We start from the raw sequence: 17,542 nt of genomic DNA on the forward strand, positions 1-17,542 counted from the left end.
ACTCACGTGCATTCAGTGCACGTTTGGAGCAGGTTAATCAGGGCTTGCTGTTCCTGCAGCGTAGATTCACAGTAGGTGTGTGGTCCTCTCTTTTTGGTTTGTCTTCTCTTTGTCACTACAGCAGTTCCTCTTCTCTTGCTGCCTGGACGTTATTCCAGCAGCAGGTCAGGCCATCTGGTCGCTGGCCGCCAGTGGAGTTGGTTTCCCACTCCACTGACCAGCAGGTTGTGTGACGTCCTCGCCGACTCGTAGAAGCAGCGCTTCAACGTCAGAACGCCCGCGATGTCGAGCAGCAGACGAGTGTCGTAATCCCTTGGCAGGTGGAGCGCCGGCCGAAGGGCTTTGTTCTGCACTCGTTGCAACGTCTGGAGGTGGGTATCTGCAGCGTTTCCCCACACCACGGACGCATTCTCTAGCACCGGCGTGATGAGTGCTAGATAGAGCGTGAGGTCACAGTGAGGGAGCAGCGTCGTCGTAGGGTTGAGGAGGGGATACAACGAGCGCATCCGTCCAAGCGCTCGGCCCCTGAGCTCCCGGATGTGTGGACCCCAGGTCAGGCGTCGATGCAGGGTGACGCCGAGGTATGTTCCAGTGCGCGACCATGGGGTGGGGCCTCCCATGATCCGTACTTGCGGCAGCGCGTCGGGTATGCGGCGGCACGTAACCACCACCGCCTGGCTCTTCCCGGCGTTGAACTTAAGCCGCCATTTCGTGGCCCGTGCTCCGACCTCGTTGCAGGCAAGCTGCAGGCGGTGGTGCATCAGCTGCGCGTACACAGCGCGGTATCGTCGGCGTAGAGCGCCAGATGTACCCTCGGTGTCGCCTTCGGGACATCGGCAGCGAAGAGGGAGTACAGAAGGGGGCCAAGCATGGACCCCTGCGGTACTCCACCTCGGATGTGGCGCGCTGTTGATACGCCACTGTCAGCACGCACATGGAAAGTGCGCCCGTGCAGGTATGACTGGAGAAGGCGGACGTGCGACACGGGTACCCCCTGTACCAGCAGCTTATACAGGAGGCCGTCGTGCCACACACTATCAAAGGCCTTGGAGACGTCAAGGAGCACCGCCCCAAGGTTCTCGCGACACTCCAGGGCCCCCATCGCCTGCTCCACCAGTCGCAGTAGCTGATGATGTGTCGAATGCCCACTGCGGAAGCCAAACTGCTCGTCAGGAAGCAGGCGTTCTTCTCTGACGTGACGCTGCAGCCGTTTGGCGAATATCCTCACGAAGGTCTTCCAGAGCAAAGGCAGGAGTCTTATCGGGCGATAGTTGTGCGCCAGCTTGGGGTCTTTGCCAGCCTTCGGAATGGCGACCACCTCGGCGTGTTTCCACGCCACGGGGTAGGCGCCTGTGCGAAAGATGGCGTTGAAGGTTACCGTGACAACGCGCACTGCTTCCGGCGGCAGCTTCTTCAGCGGTGCGTTGTCGATCTTGTCGCATCCCCCTGCCTTCCTGGGCTGTAGGAAGGCGAGGTGACGTTGCACTTCATCCTCAGTGGTGGGTTCAATGACGCCCTCCTCCTGTTGATTTAGGTACGGCGGGAGACGCTCGTGCACCTCCTGGATTGCGTTGTCGTCGGCAACGTCGTCCATTGTCGTGAAATTATCCACAAAGGTGTCTGCCAGCACGCTGGTCTTCATGTCTGGCTCTGCAGCGACGTCATGACCAACTTGTAGCGGCAGGATGCGCTGGCCCTTGCTCAGAAAGTTCCTGGTCACGGCCCAGGCGCTACCGTCGTCGATTCTGAGCGTGGCTATTTTGCCAGCCCAGTCCCGATTTCGGTGGTGGCCGACGGCCGCCGAAACTCCCAGCGCAGGCGGTTGAGCAGCCGCTAAGTGGCGGGGTTTCGCATGATCTGCCACTCACGAAACACGCAGTTCTTCACACAGATCGACTCCAGGATGTCAGACGGAAGCTGTTTGGAGTTCTCTTTCGGCTTCTGCAGTCCCCGCGGCGCTGCTGCATCTGCCGCCGCAAGTATGTAGTGGGTGAATGCTGCTAGTACTGCTGCATCCACCCCCTCCTCGTTGGGATCGGGTGTAGCTGTGACTGTCTGCCAGGTGCTGCTGAAAGTGCGCCCAGTTGGTGTTGAGCGGCGCTGCGATGGTCAGGTGGTGCCATTCCGTCTGTGTCCAGGTCAAAGATCACTGGCAGGTGATCGGAAGACAAGGCACAGCAAGTGGTCGCGATCGTGTTGTGTGCTGCCCCTTTCACGATCGCGATGTCAAGCACGTCGGGACGGCCGCGTATCGGGTAGTGCGTGGGGTCAAAGGGACCTAACACCATGGTGCCGTGGTCATTAACGACCCGGAGTAGCCGTCTGATGGTGGTGACCCTGGAGTTCCACTCCGGGTGTTTTGCGTTGATATCGCCGCCGATGAACAGATTCCCGCGCATTGACAGCAGCGTCTCGACGTCCCTGAAGTAGAGGTGTCCTGACGGCTGTCGGTAGGCCGCCACGAATGTTACGGGCCCACGGAAGTGTTGACCATGACGCCAGCGTCTTGGGGAGTTGCACCTGGTGGTGACGCAACGACGTCTTAACGTATACCGCCGTTGTGGGTGGCCCGGTCGGTGCAGTATCGGCGACAGTTCGCCTCCCGTACGTCCACTCCCAGCTTCAGCCAAGTTTCTATGACGAGACAGACGTCCACATGTTCGTCCCGCAGAAACTGGCGAAATTCTCCCGCTTGGGAACGAATGCTGTTTGCGTTCCACACACAAACGGTTAGACCCTGGATGTGTTTATCCATTTTTGGGTGTGGAAACACCTGTTGTGGTGTTGGCCTGGGCGGCCGACTGCACTGCAGACTCAAACATCGGCGGGAGTTGTTGCAGGAGCTGCTTGAAGTCCTCCCTCAAGGCCCTGACATCATCCGCGACGTTCACTGTGGATGTCGTGTCAGTGCCGCTTCCTGGGCTCAAACACTGTCACTGTCACTGTCACTTAACCATACGAGTCTGCCCTGACTCGTGAAGGGGGCAGGCTAAACATACACTGCTATTCCTGCATAAACCTATTTTTGTGGAGTGGCTTCCTCACGGTCCGAATTGGCCTGAGGTGTTTTCTGGGGAGTGTTGTCCTTGCTCTGTCACGAGATATTACTCTCGTAACAGGTCAGGCCAACACGTGGTTGGCCTGTGGTGAATAGGGTCCCTAATGAGCCTATTGTCAGACCGTTCAGCCTGCTCATAGAAGACTCGCGCCGATTGTTTAAATCGGTCACGGAGGAACGGGATGCCTGTTTGCTGGTGCAGCCGAGCAGTCGAATAGAGCCTCGGCAGGCGCAGTGCGAGCTCGAGCGCCCTGTTCTGCACCCTCTGCAGCTTGTTGATGCGTGTGTCGGGTGCGTTGCCCCACACCACGGCCACATATTCCAGCACTGGACCAACCAGTGCCAGATATAGCGTGATGCCGTGGTGGAGAGGCAAGGCAGACGACGAGTTGAGCAGAGGGTACAGAACGCATAGGCGCCCTATTGCTCTGCCCCTGACATTCTCGATGTGATTCCCAGGTAGTGGCCAGTCTTGCTCCATAGGACGGGGCTTCCCGTGATGGTGACTGGCGGAAGATCGGGTGGCAGTGGTCTTTGTGTGAACACCACTGCCTGGCTTTTCACCACATTCTGTTTCAGGTGTCACTTAGTCGACCACGCACCGAAGGCCTCACATCCACGCTGGAGCAGGCGGCGCATCTCGACCACCTTCATACTCCGCACGAATAGTGCCGAGTCGTCGGCGTATAGTGGCAACTTCACTGGCGCCACTTGCGGAGCGTCAACAGTGAATAGAGAGTAGAGTTGTGGGCCGAGAACGGACCCCTGCTGCACTCAAGCACGTATGGGTCAGTGTGTGGACATCCCCTCGTCCAGCTGGACGTGGAAAGTCCTGTCGGCCAGATACAGTCGGAGTAGGACCCCATGTGACGTCAGAACCCCATGCGTAAAACGTTTGTACACGAGGCTGTTGTGCCACATGGAGTCGAATGCCCTGAGGACGTCGAGGAACACTGCTCCAAGGTATTCCCAAGTTTCCAGGGCGCACATGGCCTCTTCCACCAGCCGTATCAGCTGGTGAACTGTGGAGTGTCCCCTCCGGAAACCGAACTGCTCGTCCAGTATCACTCCTTCTGCTGTCATGTGGCGAAGCAGGCGCCTGGCGTAGAGGCGTTTGAACACTTTGGAGAGTGCCGGTAGCAGGCTGATGGGTCTGTAGTTTGCGGCGTCACGTGGATCCTTGTTCGCTTTGGGGATGGCCACCACCTCTGCGTGTTTCCACACAGAGGGGTAGACACCCGAGCGAAGGACCTGGTTGAAGATACCCGCCAGCAGCAGATGGGCCCCTGCCAGCAGGTTTTTCAGCAGGTGGTTGGTGACCCCATCAGCGCCTCCGAGCTCCCTAGTGTTGAGCGCCTTCAGCTGTGCAGCCACCTCCGGCTCGGAGATGGCGTCGATTACGTCTCCGTCGTCCCTTGCCTCCAGGAACACCGGGAGTTGCTCGGCTACCCGCTGGATGTGGTCTTCATCCAGATTGTCGCCCACCGGGGTGAATGATGACTCGAATTGGTCCCCCAGGACACCTGCTTTGCCATCTGTGTCCGCGATCGATTCCAGGACTGTCTCCTGGAACCGCTCACAGTCCATGTGCCGGTATGTCTGTCGGCATGGTGGCAGCGTGGCTCCGGCGACATCTATGGCGAAGACCACCGGCAGGTGGTCCGACGACAGCGCACACTGTGTGGAGGTGGTTGTGTGGTGCCTGATGCCTTTTATGACTGCGACATCGAGCACGTCTGGCCGTCCCCTGGCCGGGTAGATTGTGTGCTCCTGTGGGCCCAGGACCTGGGCGCCGTTCTCTGGGCAGCGCAGGAAAGTCGACGGCCACTGACATTCGTGAGGCGGGAGTTCCATTCCGGGTGCTTCGCATTGAAATCACCCGCAATGAACACGCTCCCCCCAAATGCCAGCAGCACGTCGACGTCTGCCTCCTGGAGGTGTCCGCGGGGTGGCCTGTATACTGCCACAAACATGATCTGCCCAGCTGTCGTGGTACCAGTCACCCCGGTGGCTTCCAGGGTGGCCAGATCCGGGAGCTGCACCTGGTGGTGCGTGAGTGATGCACGGATGTAGATGGTGGTGCCCCTGCTGGCTGTTGGCCTGTCATTGCGGTACATGCACGTAGACCCCTGGTTTAAGGTGAGTTTCGCAGACCAGGCAGAGGTCAATGGCCTCGTCCAGCATGAACTGGCGAAACTCACCTTGTTGGGGGAACAAGCTGTCTGCATTGAAGCTGCAAACGTTCAGTCCATGTATGAGTCGACTATCCATGGTGGGCTTCGTGGTGACGGTAGCAGCCTGCAGGGCCTCCGTGACTGCCATGACTAGCACGGGAAGTTGTTGGAGCAGGGCAGAGAGGGAGCCCAGAAGAGCTCCCAGGTCTGCAGCTCCTGGCCCTGTTGATGGTGCGGGTGCAGCCGCAGCTGTGTGTGCGGGGGCGGCAGGGCGCGGCGTCGCCGTCACGTCCGTTCGCTGGGCCGCGTGCCCTGCAGCCTGAGGCACGAGAGTGTTGAGTGGACGGGCAGTGCGTCGTCCGCCATTGTGGTGGCCGGCCTGGGAGTCAACTGGTGGGGTCGACGAGCCAGGCGTGGTGGCTGGTGCGGTCTCGTTCGAGTCCTGTTGTGGAAGTGGTGGGAAGGCCACTTGTCGTCCCATGGTGAAGTTAGCGGACTCCCCCTTTGTAGCAGAGGCGCAGCTGGTGCCAGGTTGCACCTTCCTGGCAGTTGCTGTCCGTCCTTTCTGCTGTGGGCAGCGTCGGAATGCAGCGCAGCCTCTGTAGCTCGCCACATGTGGCTCGCTACAGTTGCAGCACTCTGGCGCCTCCTCTCTCTTCTTGGTGCAGTCCCGACTCTGGTGGGAGTCGGCGCACTTGACGCAGTGGGGCGGCACGGAGCAGAAGCTCGCCACGTGATCAAGGCCCTGGAAGGAGAAGCACTGGGCGCGCCTCCCCTTGGCCGTGAGTCGCTCCACTTCCACGCCAATCTGGGCCACCATCTGCAACTGAAAGACTTTCCTGTTTTCGAAGTTGTCTGGGAGTACAACTAGGAAAAAAGGCATATCTCACCTCGTCCTGGGCGACTTCATGATGGTCACGGAGCTGGCCATGTAGTCCAGCCCCGCCAGTTCGTCTTTGAGATGCGAAGTCTCCATTCGCAGTGGGAGGTGGCGGAAGACCTTTTTCAGCTGCTACAGGGGCTCTGCATTATGCGTAAAACCGTGTAGCTTGCCGTTCTCTGTGATCTTCATGGCTGCTCGGTAGTCATCCAAGGTGCCATCGAAACCCGGTATAGGTCTCGTCCGACACATTTGACATTGGCAATGGACGTGACTGTCTGAATTTTATCAAGGAAGGACTTGTAGGTGTCCTTCCATGAAACAGTTATCGGTGGTGGGGCGGGTGCCCACCTCTTAGGTGGCTCAGTGGCCTCCATGGCCTCTGGCTCGTTGACGTCGATGAATGAGTTCATTTCGAACCGTTTGGCCTGAGCAGTGTGCCGCCGCTTCAGGACGGTGATCCCGTCGTCTGGCGCCTGGTCTGCCTCAGTGGGGGCAGGGTCGTCTGCCATCTTCTGCTTCTGGCTCCTCCTGCAAACAGACTGAGAAAATGTGGAGGAGTCGTCGTCCTCCGTGGCTGCAGGCCTCTTTCTAGAGGGCTGAGAGGTATCCATGGTTTCTGCCTCCAACAGATCGCCAAGATTGGCCTCTACTATGTCCTCCATCCTGTTGTTGTCGGCGTCAACTGGCAGAGTGGTGACGTCTTCTTTCGTCATGCCTGGCAGGACAGTGTCCGGTGCTGCAGTGGCCTCTTGATCGGGAGAGGCCAATGGGGCAACCAGAGGTGCAGCAGTTTCTTGCGTAACTGACCCGTGGCGCAACACCCGTAGGGGCTGCCCCTGGCAGGGCAGTGTCATCTTCTGTCGACATGCCTGGTGGGGCTCCCAGCGGTAATCTCACCACTTCTCTGGCCACGCATCCGATGGACAGGAGGTACTGCTTGAACTTGCTCTCAGCTCATTCGTCAGCAGCGCGCTGCGGATAGTCCTGTTATGTATGTAAACGTGTCAGGACTTTATATACTTGCTCCGCTGTGAGCGGGCAAGTAACCACAGAGGAAGAATCCAGGCCGTTGTCCGTCGTTATTTGCCGCGTCGGTGGTCTGCGCCCGTGGATGACTACCGCTGCTGACTAATGACTGCCTGCCACGCACCTGGACGTCAGCGGGGGCGGCAGGACGCTGCTCAACCGACTTGTCGGGTGCCTTATCAGTGGCAGCGGAAGCGTAGCTCCTCCCTGTTCATACCAGTGTGGATTGTGCCAGCTGTCCTCTTTTTGCGGCGGCATGCCAGAAGGCAGTGCAGCCGCAGTAACACGACACATGTTTCTCGCCACAATGGCTGCATGTGGGCATGTCTGTCCTCGGAATCTTGCATTCCCGACTGGGATGGTCCCCTGCGTGTTTGCCACAGTGGGGAGGCATCTTGCAGTACTTCGCCACGAGGTCCAGGCCCTGGCAATTGAAGCACTGCGGCGGGCCGCGTCTCCTGTGCAGCTTTTCCACAGTGATGCTGACATTGGTCACGTGGGTCTGCTGGAAGATTTTGCAGTTCTCGACGGTGTCATCGAGAACTGCCATAAACAGTGGCATGTCAGAGTGGTCCCTGGGTAACTTCATACACTCCGTGGTGTGTATCGGGAAGCCCAGGTCCTCAAGCAGCTCCTGCAGGTACCCAGGGTCCATGCTGAACGGGAGCTTGCGGAAGACGACTTTAAGAGTCTTCACTGGCTCTGAGGAGTAGGTGAAACTGTGCAGTCCCTCTCTCTTGGTGAGGTCCAGACCCCACAGTAGTACTCTGCAGTCTTCATGATAACACGATGCAAGTCCCGCCCTGCGACTTGGAATGTCACATTCCCTTTGACTGCAGCTTTGATCTTCTCTTGGAATTCTTGGAAGCCGCCAGTCCACTTGATGACCATGGCAGGTGGTGGGGGCAACTTCTGCTGCTGCTGCTGGCTCTCCATGTGCTCGATGGCATCGCTAGAGAGGCCAGAGAACCGGTTGCCGGTGTTGACTGCTGACTGTTGTGCGAGCACCACAGCCCCAGCTGTGTGCTTACAAGAGGGCTGCATAAAACCCTCATTGTCTACAGTTGGGGGAAGGATCCTGGATCCCTTCCGCGACACCTTCCGCTGGGTGCGGAGCGTGGGCTTGCTACTAGACGTGCTAGTGGCGGACCTCTTCAAGTCAGTTTCCGTGCTCACATCTGCTGGCCACTTACGAGAGTGCTGCTACCTTCCATTGTTTCGGAAGACGGGTTGGTGCCTGGGATGAGGCCCATCAGGAAGGCGAGCTGCCTTTCCGCTTCCGGCGTGTGGCCTGGGTCCTTTGCAGGGGCTGTCTCCGGTGAAGTGGTGTCCTCAGGTGCAGGAGCTGACTCTGTTTCGGCTTGCGGCTGGGGAATGGCCAACTGTGGCGCGCGCGAAGCCAAGGGTATGCCTGGAGGGCCACGAACATCGAGCACACCGGCTATGGCATGCAGAGGCATGCCCCCATCCGCCGAAAGTGTGCGCTTGCCTTTCTGTGTAACGCCAGTCCTTCTGGACCTGTCAGACATAGGTGGACGGCGGTTTGTGGCCGCTGACGAGGCAAGCCCCACCATACGGCTGTCCGCCGTACCACTCGCTGCCTCAGCTGAGAGTGAGGTCGCATAATGCAGCAGGCTCTGCCGGACGGCGATCCGCCACACCCTTCGCTTCTTCACTGTGGTCCGCTCGGTATGGCATCACGGCTTGGAATACTACCTGGCAGTGACTCTGCTTCCCTTATATATGTGGCTCGGTTGTTTCTAGAACATTTGCTGCCAGAATGTCTGCTTCCAGATTTTTATGTGGTGTGAACAAATACCTAGTGTGAAAGCGACAGGCCAGTATGTACCTTAAACACTGATGCAGTTCTTCACTACACTTGTAACTGGTTGACAATATGGAGGATATGCTTTGGCGTGAGACATTTCAATCTTTAATTTTGACAACTGGATCATTTCTGAAGTTAATTCCCTACTTGTGTCAAGTTTAATGTGGACTCCATACCACGCTGCTACTTGGAGGCAATTTTCACCTTTAAAAAAAATTTAACCCCAAGCAATTATGAACATAGAACCTCTGCCTCTGCATAACTTTGTTTAATTGACTGTTCCACTATGATGTTGATGGACTTAGTTCTCAATTTACTGTTTACAAACTGAATTGTGAGCTTCTTTTTTCCCCAAAAGTTTGCAGGTTCATATTTCCAAAGAAAACAAATACATAAATAGCTTCCACAATTGAGGATATAATAAGCTGCTCCTTTAATTCATTTACAAGAATTGCTACTGCAGTTTAGCATCTTGAACAATCACAAAAGTCGATAAGCAGTCTCAGTCATCTTTGATACAGCGTCACGCATGACTCTACCAGTATGCAATAACTAAATGTACTCGATGAGTTGTGCAATAAAATAACTGATGCTGACCGGAGCAGAGAGGATGTCAAATGCAGATTTGTAATAACAAGAAAAGAGTTTCCAAAAAACCATAAATTTGGAATATTGAATGTAAATTTATATGTTGAGAAGTTCCTTCTGAAGGTATTTTTATGGAACTGGCCTTGTACAGAATTGAAACATAGACAATAAATCCATCAGACTAGAAGAAAATATAAGCATTTGAGATTTGATGCTACAGAAGAATGCTGAAGATTATATCAGTATGAAACTTCCTGGCAGATTAAAACTGTGTGCCCGACCGAGACTCGAACTCGGGACCTTTGCCTTTCGCGGGCAAGTGCTCTACCAACTGAGCTACCGAAGCACGAATCACGCCCGGTACTCACAGCTTTACTTCTGCCAGTACCTCGTCTCCTACCTTCCAAACTTTACAGAAGCTCTCCTGCGAACCTTGCAGAACTAGCACTCCTGAAAGAAAGGATATTGCAGAGACATGGCTTAGCCACAGCCTGGGGGATGTTTCCAGAATGAGGCAAAGGTCCCGAGTTAGAGTCTCGGTCGGGCACACAGTTTTAATCTGCCAGGAAGTTTCATATCAGCGCACACTCCGCTGCAGAGTGAAAATATCTCAGTCTGGAATTATATCAGTAGACTGAGTAACTAATGAGGAGGCACTAATTCAAATTGGGGGAAGGAAATTTGTGACATAATTCAACTAAAAGACAGGATTGATGGATAGGACCCCCAGGTAATCATCAGTTTGTTAGGCTTGAATACAGTATGTAGCTTCAAACTATGATGAAAAGGTTTGATGGGATAGACTACCATGGGTAGCTACATACACCTGCAATTTTTCCTTCCCATATTATACAAGCTTCACAGAAATTCTCCTGCCTACCTTGTGGGACTAACACTCCTGGAAGGAATGATAAAAGCAGAGAGTAGGCTTAACCACACCCAAGGGGATTCTTTCCAGTTTGAATTTTCACTCTGTGGTGAAGTATATGCTGATTTGAAACTTCCAGGCAGATAAAAACTATATGCTGGAGCAGGACTAAAACCTGGGACATTTGTCTTACACAGGTGTGTGCTTTATGCTTTACTGAATGAACTATCCAAGCATGTCATCCCATCCCAGATCTCAAGTTTGAGGCCTAGTCTGGTACACAGTTTTAATCTGCCAAGAAGTTTCAAATCAATGCACACTTCCTACAGAGTGAAAATTCAGTTTGCGTCATTGTCGGGCTGAAGACCATTAATAAATTATATGTAGCCAGTTCCTTGTTGTAGATGTATATTCTGATCAAGTGTTTTGTTAGTAATGATACTTATTATCTGTGACACGGTAGAATGAATTTTTTAAATGTAGGTTGAGCCTGTAAGGTATTTTAGAGACCAGCTGAAACTGGTTTCTGCCAAAGTATGGCTTATAAATGGAAATGAAAGTTTATTTAGCCCTGTTGTTCAAGCTTTTGAATGTTTCTACAGCAGGAGTTTTTAAAGAGCTGACATGTTTCACTGAAACTATGGTAGAGTTGTTCAATTTTTTTTTCTGCCAGTGATGATTGGAAACATCATTAGTGTAATAGGGTACAGCTCATCTGATGATTTGATACTAGTACAAAAAAATTGATGTTGGTAATGGTCTACTGTATATTTTCAGAACCACATACTGGCTGAAGCAGTGACATAGCCTAATGGAAAGACCATAATAAAATATGCTATTTAGTGGTCTGTTCAACTTATTTAGGATTCCTGAAATGAGATATTACTAATGATGAAAATTTTATCAATGTTCTTCTATGAACTCTGAATGATAAACAGGCAGAACCAAAGGAAATTGTAAGGCTAGCAGGATTAGGTTGCGCTGTTTATTTCCCTGTTATGCGGGATTTTCGTACTGTTTTGGAAGCTAGTCTAATTAGAGAAGTAAATATAGAAATAATGATTACAGCCACTGCATAATCCATGTGTGAATGTAAAGTCTGTGGAGCCACTGTACATCTGGTGGTGACAATGAATGCTAACCAGTAGCATTGGTTCCACCTCACAATGACCAACCTAGTGAATTTCGACATGCCTTTAGATTTAATAACTTGTGTTGTTGTCCTTGCAATGAAGCAGATAAGTGATTAAGTATGTGTAGATTATATTTGTTTAGGTCTTTGGTGAGCTTTGTCAAGTTAAGTCATCAAACCAAGACAGCTAACAATTGAATGATAGAATATACATTTTGTCTTTGTAGAGAGAGAACTGAACATCTTAATACAATGGCTGTTATTAAATTGGATGCATAACTGTAACACAAAGTGACTCTTAACATTTGTAGTAAATGGTAAGACATCATAATATGTACTAGTGATACAAGAGAAAGCATTGGGTTTGTTGAAATGCCAAATATTCAAAAAGTGTAATACATTAAAAGTAAATTTTCCTCTGTGTGTAAGGTAAACAAAACCAAATGGTCTCCTAGGGGATGACAACAGGTTGTTTCAAATATTTAGGGTAAAATTGAAACAGATGATGTTGGGGTCACAACCTATTATATTGAGATGGGAAACCAGTGGTCAGAAATGCATATTTATTGTGTTATGGGTACACACAGTGTACACAATATGACACCAACATAGCTCATAGTAATTGTTCAAAGTTATGACTGCCAGTCTCAATGCATGCACAGCAAGGGCACATGAAGTTGTGCCTCACTCCCTCAAAGATCCTCGGTGTCTGTTGTACCAGGAAACAGACGACTTAGACCCTAGCAAGCAGGTCTTCATCCTTTTCTATGGGGTATCAGATACCAATATCTTGATGTAACCCCAGAGGAACAAGTCCAGGGGTGTCAGATCAGGGGATCACACTGTCTCTGGGACAGGACCTCCCTTTCCAATCCAACAATGAGTGTACATATTGTTCAGGTGCTCACGGACATTAATGTGGAAGGAGGCTGGTGCACCATTGTGTTGAAACCTCATCCTTTTGTGGACAACGAGGGGTACAGTCTCACAAGAACTGTGGCAGCACATCTTGCAGGAATGCAGGTAACGTGGACCAGTCAAACAGGGAGGCAGCAAGCAAGTTCCTATTAGATGATCTTGGGCAATGCCCAGACATACATTTACAGAGACTCGTTGCTGGTGGCCACTATTATGAATGGCATGCGAATTTTCCTCACTCCAGACATGGCTGTCCCAGTTGCTGAATACACCATCAAGAGTGAATGAGGCTTCATGTGTGAACAATACAAACTGTACGAAGTTTGACACAACAGCATCATGGTGTATAATCCACTGACAGAAGTTAATGCTGAGCTCAAAATCCATTGATACCTGTGCTTGCAAACGTTCTTTATGATAGGGGTCTAATACTTGTCCCCACTACTCTCCACACTGTATCCTTCAAGTCATTTACAGCATGTCTTCTGTTTTCTGGTCGAAAATGTACACTGTTTATCACCCACTGTCTGTTTCAATGTACAACAGACACCCGGTATCTTTGCAAGAGTGCAGCACAAGTGCATGCGCCACTGCAATACATGCATTGAAATGGTCATCACTTTGAACAATTACTATTAGCTACATTGTTGTTATGTGCTGTACCCTGTGTATGTCCATTACACAATGTATATGCATTAGTGACCATTTACGCCTTGTCTCAATATAATCGGTTGTGGATTTACTATCACCTGTTTCAATTTAACTGAAAATGTTTGAGACACCGTGTATACATTAAAGCCTAATAACATGCATGTGATTTAGTTAATGAATAACAGCATGTATAGTTTATCAAATTGTCCTTATATTCTTTATGTTAAAAATAAAAATGTATTGTATAAGTTTCTTCTTTCCATTTTCATTTTATATAGCTTCAGAATAATTGACAGTTTGCTAATTTTTTGCAGACATTGGGTCCGAAGAGAACGTGATGAAGGGAAGAAGACTGTATATGATGTGTATCAGCTGGCATTAGTTACATGGCGAGATAATTTGTTTAAACAGTTGAACAAACAGGTATTGGTACTGCTGCAGCAGTATATATGGTATTTTTTTAAAAAATAGAAAAATACAGTGAGACCAAATTTAGTGGAACAGAAAATTGTGATTAGACTGCTGTAACTTCCATGAAGACTGGTATTTCATTATATACTGATCTTCGTAATTATGCAAAATGAGTCAACTTTAAATCAATATATGTGCAAACCATTTAGTATTATTTTCAGTATATTCCATATCTTACAGACAGTTGTAGACATATACTGCTAAAGATGTATTGTGATGTGTTACTTGTAAGTATCATTTTAGTTAGTATTGTCAGTTCACTCAATTATAATATGAGGGGACACTCCATTTTCTTGTTCCTATACTAAATATACACTCCTGGAAATGGAAAAAAGAACACATTGACACTGGTGTGTCAGACCCACCATACTTGCTTCGGACACTGCGAGAGGGCTGTACAAGCAATGATCACACGCACGGCACAGCGGACACACCAAGAACCGCAATGTTAGCCGTCGAATGGCGCTAGCTGCGCAGCATTTGTGCACCGCCGCCGTCAGTGTCAGCCAGTTTGCCATGGCATACGGAGCTCCATCGCAGTCTTTAACACTGGTAGCATGCCGCGACAGCGTGGACGTGAACCGTATGTGCAGTTGACGGACTTTGAGCGAGGGCGTATAGTGGGCATGCGGGAGTCCGGGTGGACGTACCGCCGAATTGCTCAACACGTGGGGCGTGAGGTCTCCACAGTACATCGATGTTGTCGCCAGTGGTCGGCGGAAGGTGCACGTGCCCGTCGACCTGGGACCGGACCGCAGCGACGCACGGATGCACGCCAAGACCGTAGGATCCTACGCAGTGCCGTAGGGGACCGCACCGCCACTTCCCAGCAAATTAGGGACACTGTTGCTCCTGGGGTATCGGCGAGGACCATTCGCAACCGTCTCCATGAAGCTGGGCTACGGTCCCGCACACCGTTAGGCCGTCTTCCGCTCACGCCCCAACATCGTGCAGCCCGCCTCCAGTGGTGTCGCGACAGGCGTGAATGGAGGGACGAATGGAGACGTGTCATCTTCAGCGATGAGAGTCGCTTCTGCCTTGGTGCCAATGATGGTCGTATGCGTGTTTGGCGCCGTGCAGGTGAGCGCCACAATCAGGACTGCATACGACCGAGGCACACAGGGCCAACACCCGGCATCATGGTGTGGAGAGCGATCTCCTACACTGGCCGTACACCACTGGTGATCGTCGAGGGGACACTGAATAGTGCACGGTACATCCAAACCGTCATCGAACCCATCGTTCTACCATTCCTAGACCGGCAAGGGAACTTGCTGTTCCAACAGGACAATGCACGTCCGCATGTATCCCGTGCCACCCAACGTGCTCTAGAAGGTGTAAGTCAACTACCCTGGCCAGCAAGATCTCCGGATCTGTCCCCCATTGAGCATGTTTGGGACTGGATGAAGCGTCGTCTCACGCGGTCTGCACGTCCAGCACGAACGCTGGTCCAACTGAGGCGCCAGGTGGAAATGGCATGGCAAGCCGTTCCACAGAACTACATCCAGCATCTCTACGATCGTCTCCATGGGAGAATAGCAGCCTGCATTGCTGCGAAAGGTGGATATACACTGTACTAGTGCCGACATTGTGCATGCTCTGTTGCCTGTGTCTATGTGCCTGTGGTTCTGTCAGTGTGATCATGTGATGTATCTGACCCCAGGAATGTGTCAATAAAGTTTCCCCTTCCTGGGACAATGAATTCACGGTGTTCTTATTTCAATTTCCAGGAGTGTAGATTTACCTTATCGAAGGCATACAATCAGTGGTTCAGTGACATCTGCTGCATTATGCAATGCCAGGTAAGATGGCTCAATAGTTAGGACCATTTACTGACATTTACAAGAAATGAGTTTTAGATCCCTGCCAGCTCACCATGATATAGATTTCCCATGATTTTCTGAAATCAGTGGAACAAATGCCATAATAGTTTCTCAAATAAGGCCACAACTGTATTTCTTCAACATCCTTATCCTCTGAATTTGTTCTCTGTTTTTGGTGATGTCTTCCTTCCTTCTGGCTTTCCACTCAGAAATTGTTCAGTTGGAAGTAGTAGGCTGCCTTTTGGAAAAGGAAAGAAACTTATTCTTGTTTCCATTTTGTTTCAATATTAGAATAAATCATCAAGTAGACTCATAATGTGAGGGAAGATCGGAAAGTAATGCACAATAATTTTATTACCAAGAGGGTTATTAGATATTAAAACAAAAAAGTCACAGTTGTACTTAGATCTTTTACCTACTTTTCTTCATAGTCACCAATGTTATTCAACACATTTCTCCCATTGTGGTACCAGTTTCGATATTCCCTGTTAGTAGAAGTCCATTTGATTGGAGTATAACCATCTACGGACTGCTGATTTCATTTCTGCATCTGTTACAAAGCGTTAGCTGGCCAGGAATTTATTCGTGGTACCAAACAGATGAAAGTATAATGATGCAAGTTCTGAACTTTATGATGGATACCAGAGCACCTACTACCCAAATTTGGCAATTTTCTCATGACAGGAGCAGCATCATGGGGGTAAGCTTTGTCATGAAGAAGTTTGACATTGTCAGCATTAATGTTGTATTTGTCACAAACAGCATGATACAATGTAACCAAAGTTTTAATGTAAGCTGCAGCATTCACACTGGTCCCATGTTCACTGGAGTCCATCAATAACACATCATCCATATCCCAGAGCACTGTCACAAGCATTTTCCAAGCAGGTTGAGTCAGAGAACTTTTTTCATACTGGGGAACCAGCATGTTTCCACTCCATAGAGGCCTGCTTGTTTTTGGGCATGTAATGGTATGCCCATAACGTATCATCACTGACTTTCTGTGGCACAATGCATTAACCGATCAAAGCTTGTCACCATTTGCTGGCCCTTATGGTCATCTTTCAGGTTCTTAAGCACCCAGTGAGAACTAACATTATGAAATTTCAAAGTGTCATGAACAGTGTCATACACCACACCACAGGAATTTTTAACTGCTGCAAAAATGTTTGCACTTGCAACATTAGTCATTCAAAATTGCTGCCCCAATGGCTCCAACATACTGCGGGTTTCAGTTATTACTGGCCTCTCAGTGTGTGGCAAATCACTAAGCTTCACATGGCCCTCTTGGAAGAATTTGTAATTCGTAATTTATTTGCGTGAAACATGTAATTACATGCATAGCAATTGGTAGTACAATACAACAGTATATAATCTAATTTTACTTTATAATAGGAACTTGCACATCACTTGGAGACATTGCTATGGTTCCATACAGTTGTTCCCATACATGTCATGCATGTCCTTCTGAATTTCACTTGGTTTATGCTCTTTGGCCCACAAATATTGAACTACACTTTGCTGCTCCTCACAGGTAGATAACAGTAACATGTGTGCCATGTTTTGATGACAATAATGTGTGTGCCTTGTTTGTTTCATAGTTTAGGCTTCTCTTGTTACAGCTGAACATGGAAACAAAATGCTCTGTGTAGTGCAAAAAAAAAAAAAAAAAAAAAAAAAAAAATGGCTCTGAGTACTATGGGACTCAACTGCTGAGGTCATTAGTCCCCTAGAACTTAGAACTAGTTAAACCTAACTAACCTAAGGACATCACAAACATCCATGCCTGAGGCAGGATTCGAACCTGCGACCGTAGCGGTCTTGCGGTTCCAGACTGCAGCGCCTTTAACCGCATGGCCACTTCGGCCGGCTCTGTGTAGTGCAAACTTCAAACTATACCTTAATAAAATTTCAACATTCTAGCTGCAGTACCAAGGGAGAAAAACATTATTGTGCATTACTTTCCAATCCTCCCTTGTATATAAGGTCCTGTTAATCTACTCTTGAAAGTCCTGGGATATCAAACAGAAGTTCTCTTTATTCATAGTCTGGAAACTTATACAGTAATAGTAACTGTAATCTTGATCATTAACACAGTGATTCAGAATGAAGATTTTTTTGC

The 17,542-nt window shown here is 50.1% G+C and overlaps 1 protein-coding gene across 2 annotated transcripts in view; it reads left to right on the forward strand.

The window, feature by feature from the left end:
- LOC126469949 (cullin-1-like) overlaps positions 1-17,542 on the forward strand; it is a 233,353-nt gene that overhangs the window by 125,252 nt on the left and 90,559 nt on the right. For both annotated transcript variants that reach the window (XM_050097359.1, XM_050097358.1), the window contains exon 6: positions 13,441-13,549. In XM_050097359.1, coding sequence (XP_049953316.1) covers positions 13,441-13,549 — 109 coding nt within the window. The remainder of the gene's footprint in view (positions 1-13,440; positions 13,550-17,542) is intronic.

This window comes from Schistocerca serialis, chromosome 3, assembly GCF_023864345.2.
Source record: "Schistocerca serialis cubense isolate TAMUIC-IGC-003099 chromosome 3, iqSchSeri2.2, whole genome shotgun sequence".
Taxonomy (NCBI): Eukaryota; Metazoa; Arthropoda; class Insecta; order Orthoptera; family Acrididae; genus Schistocerca; species Schistocerca serialis.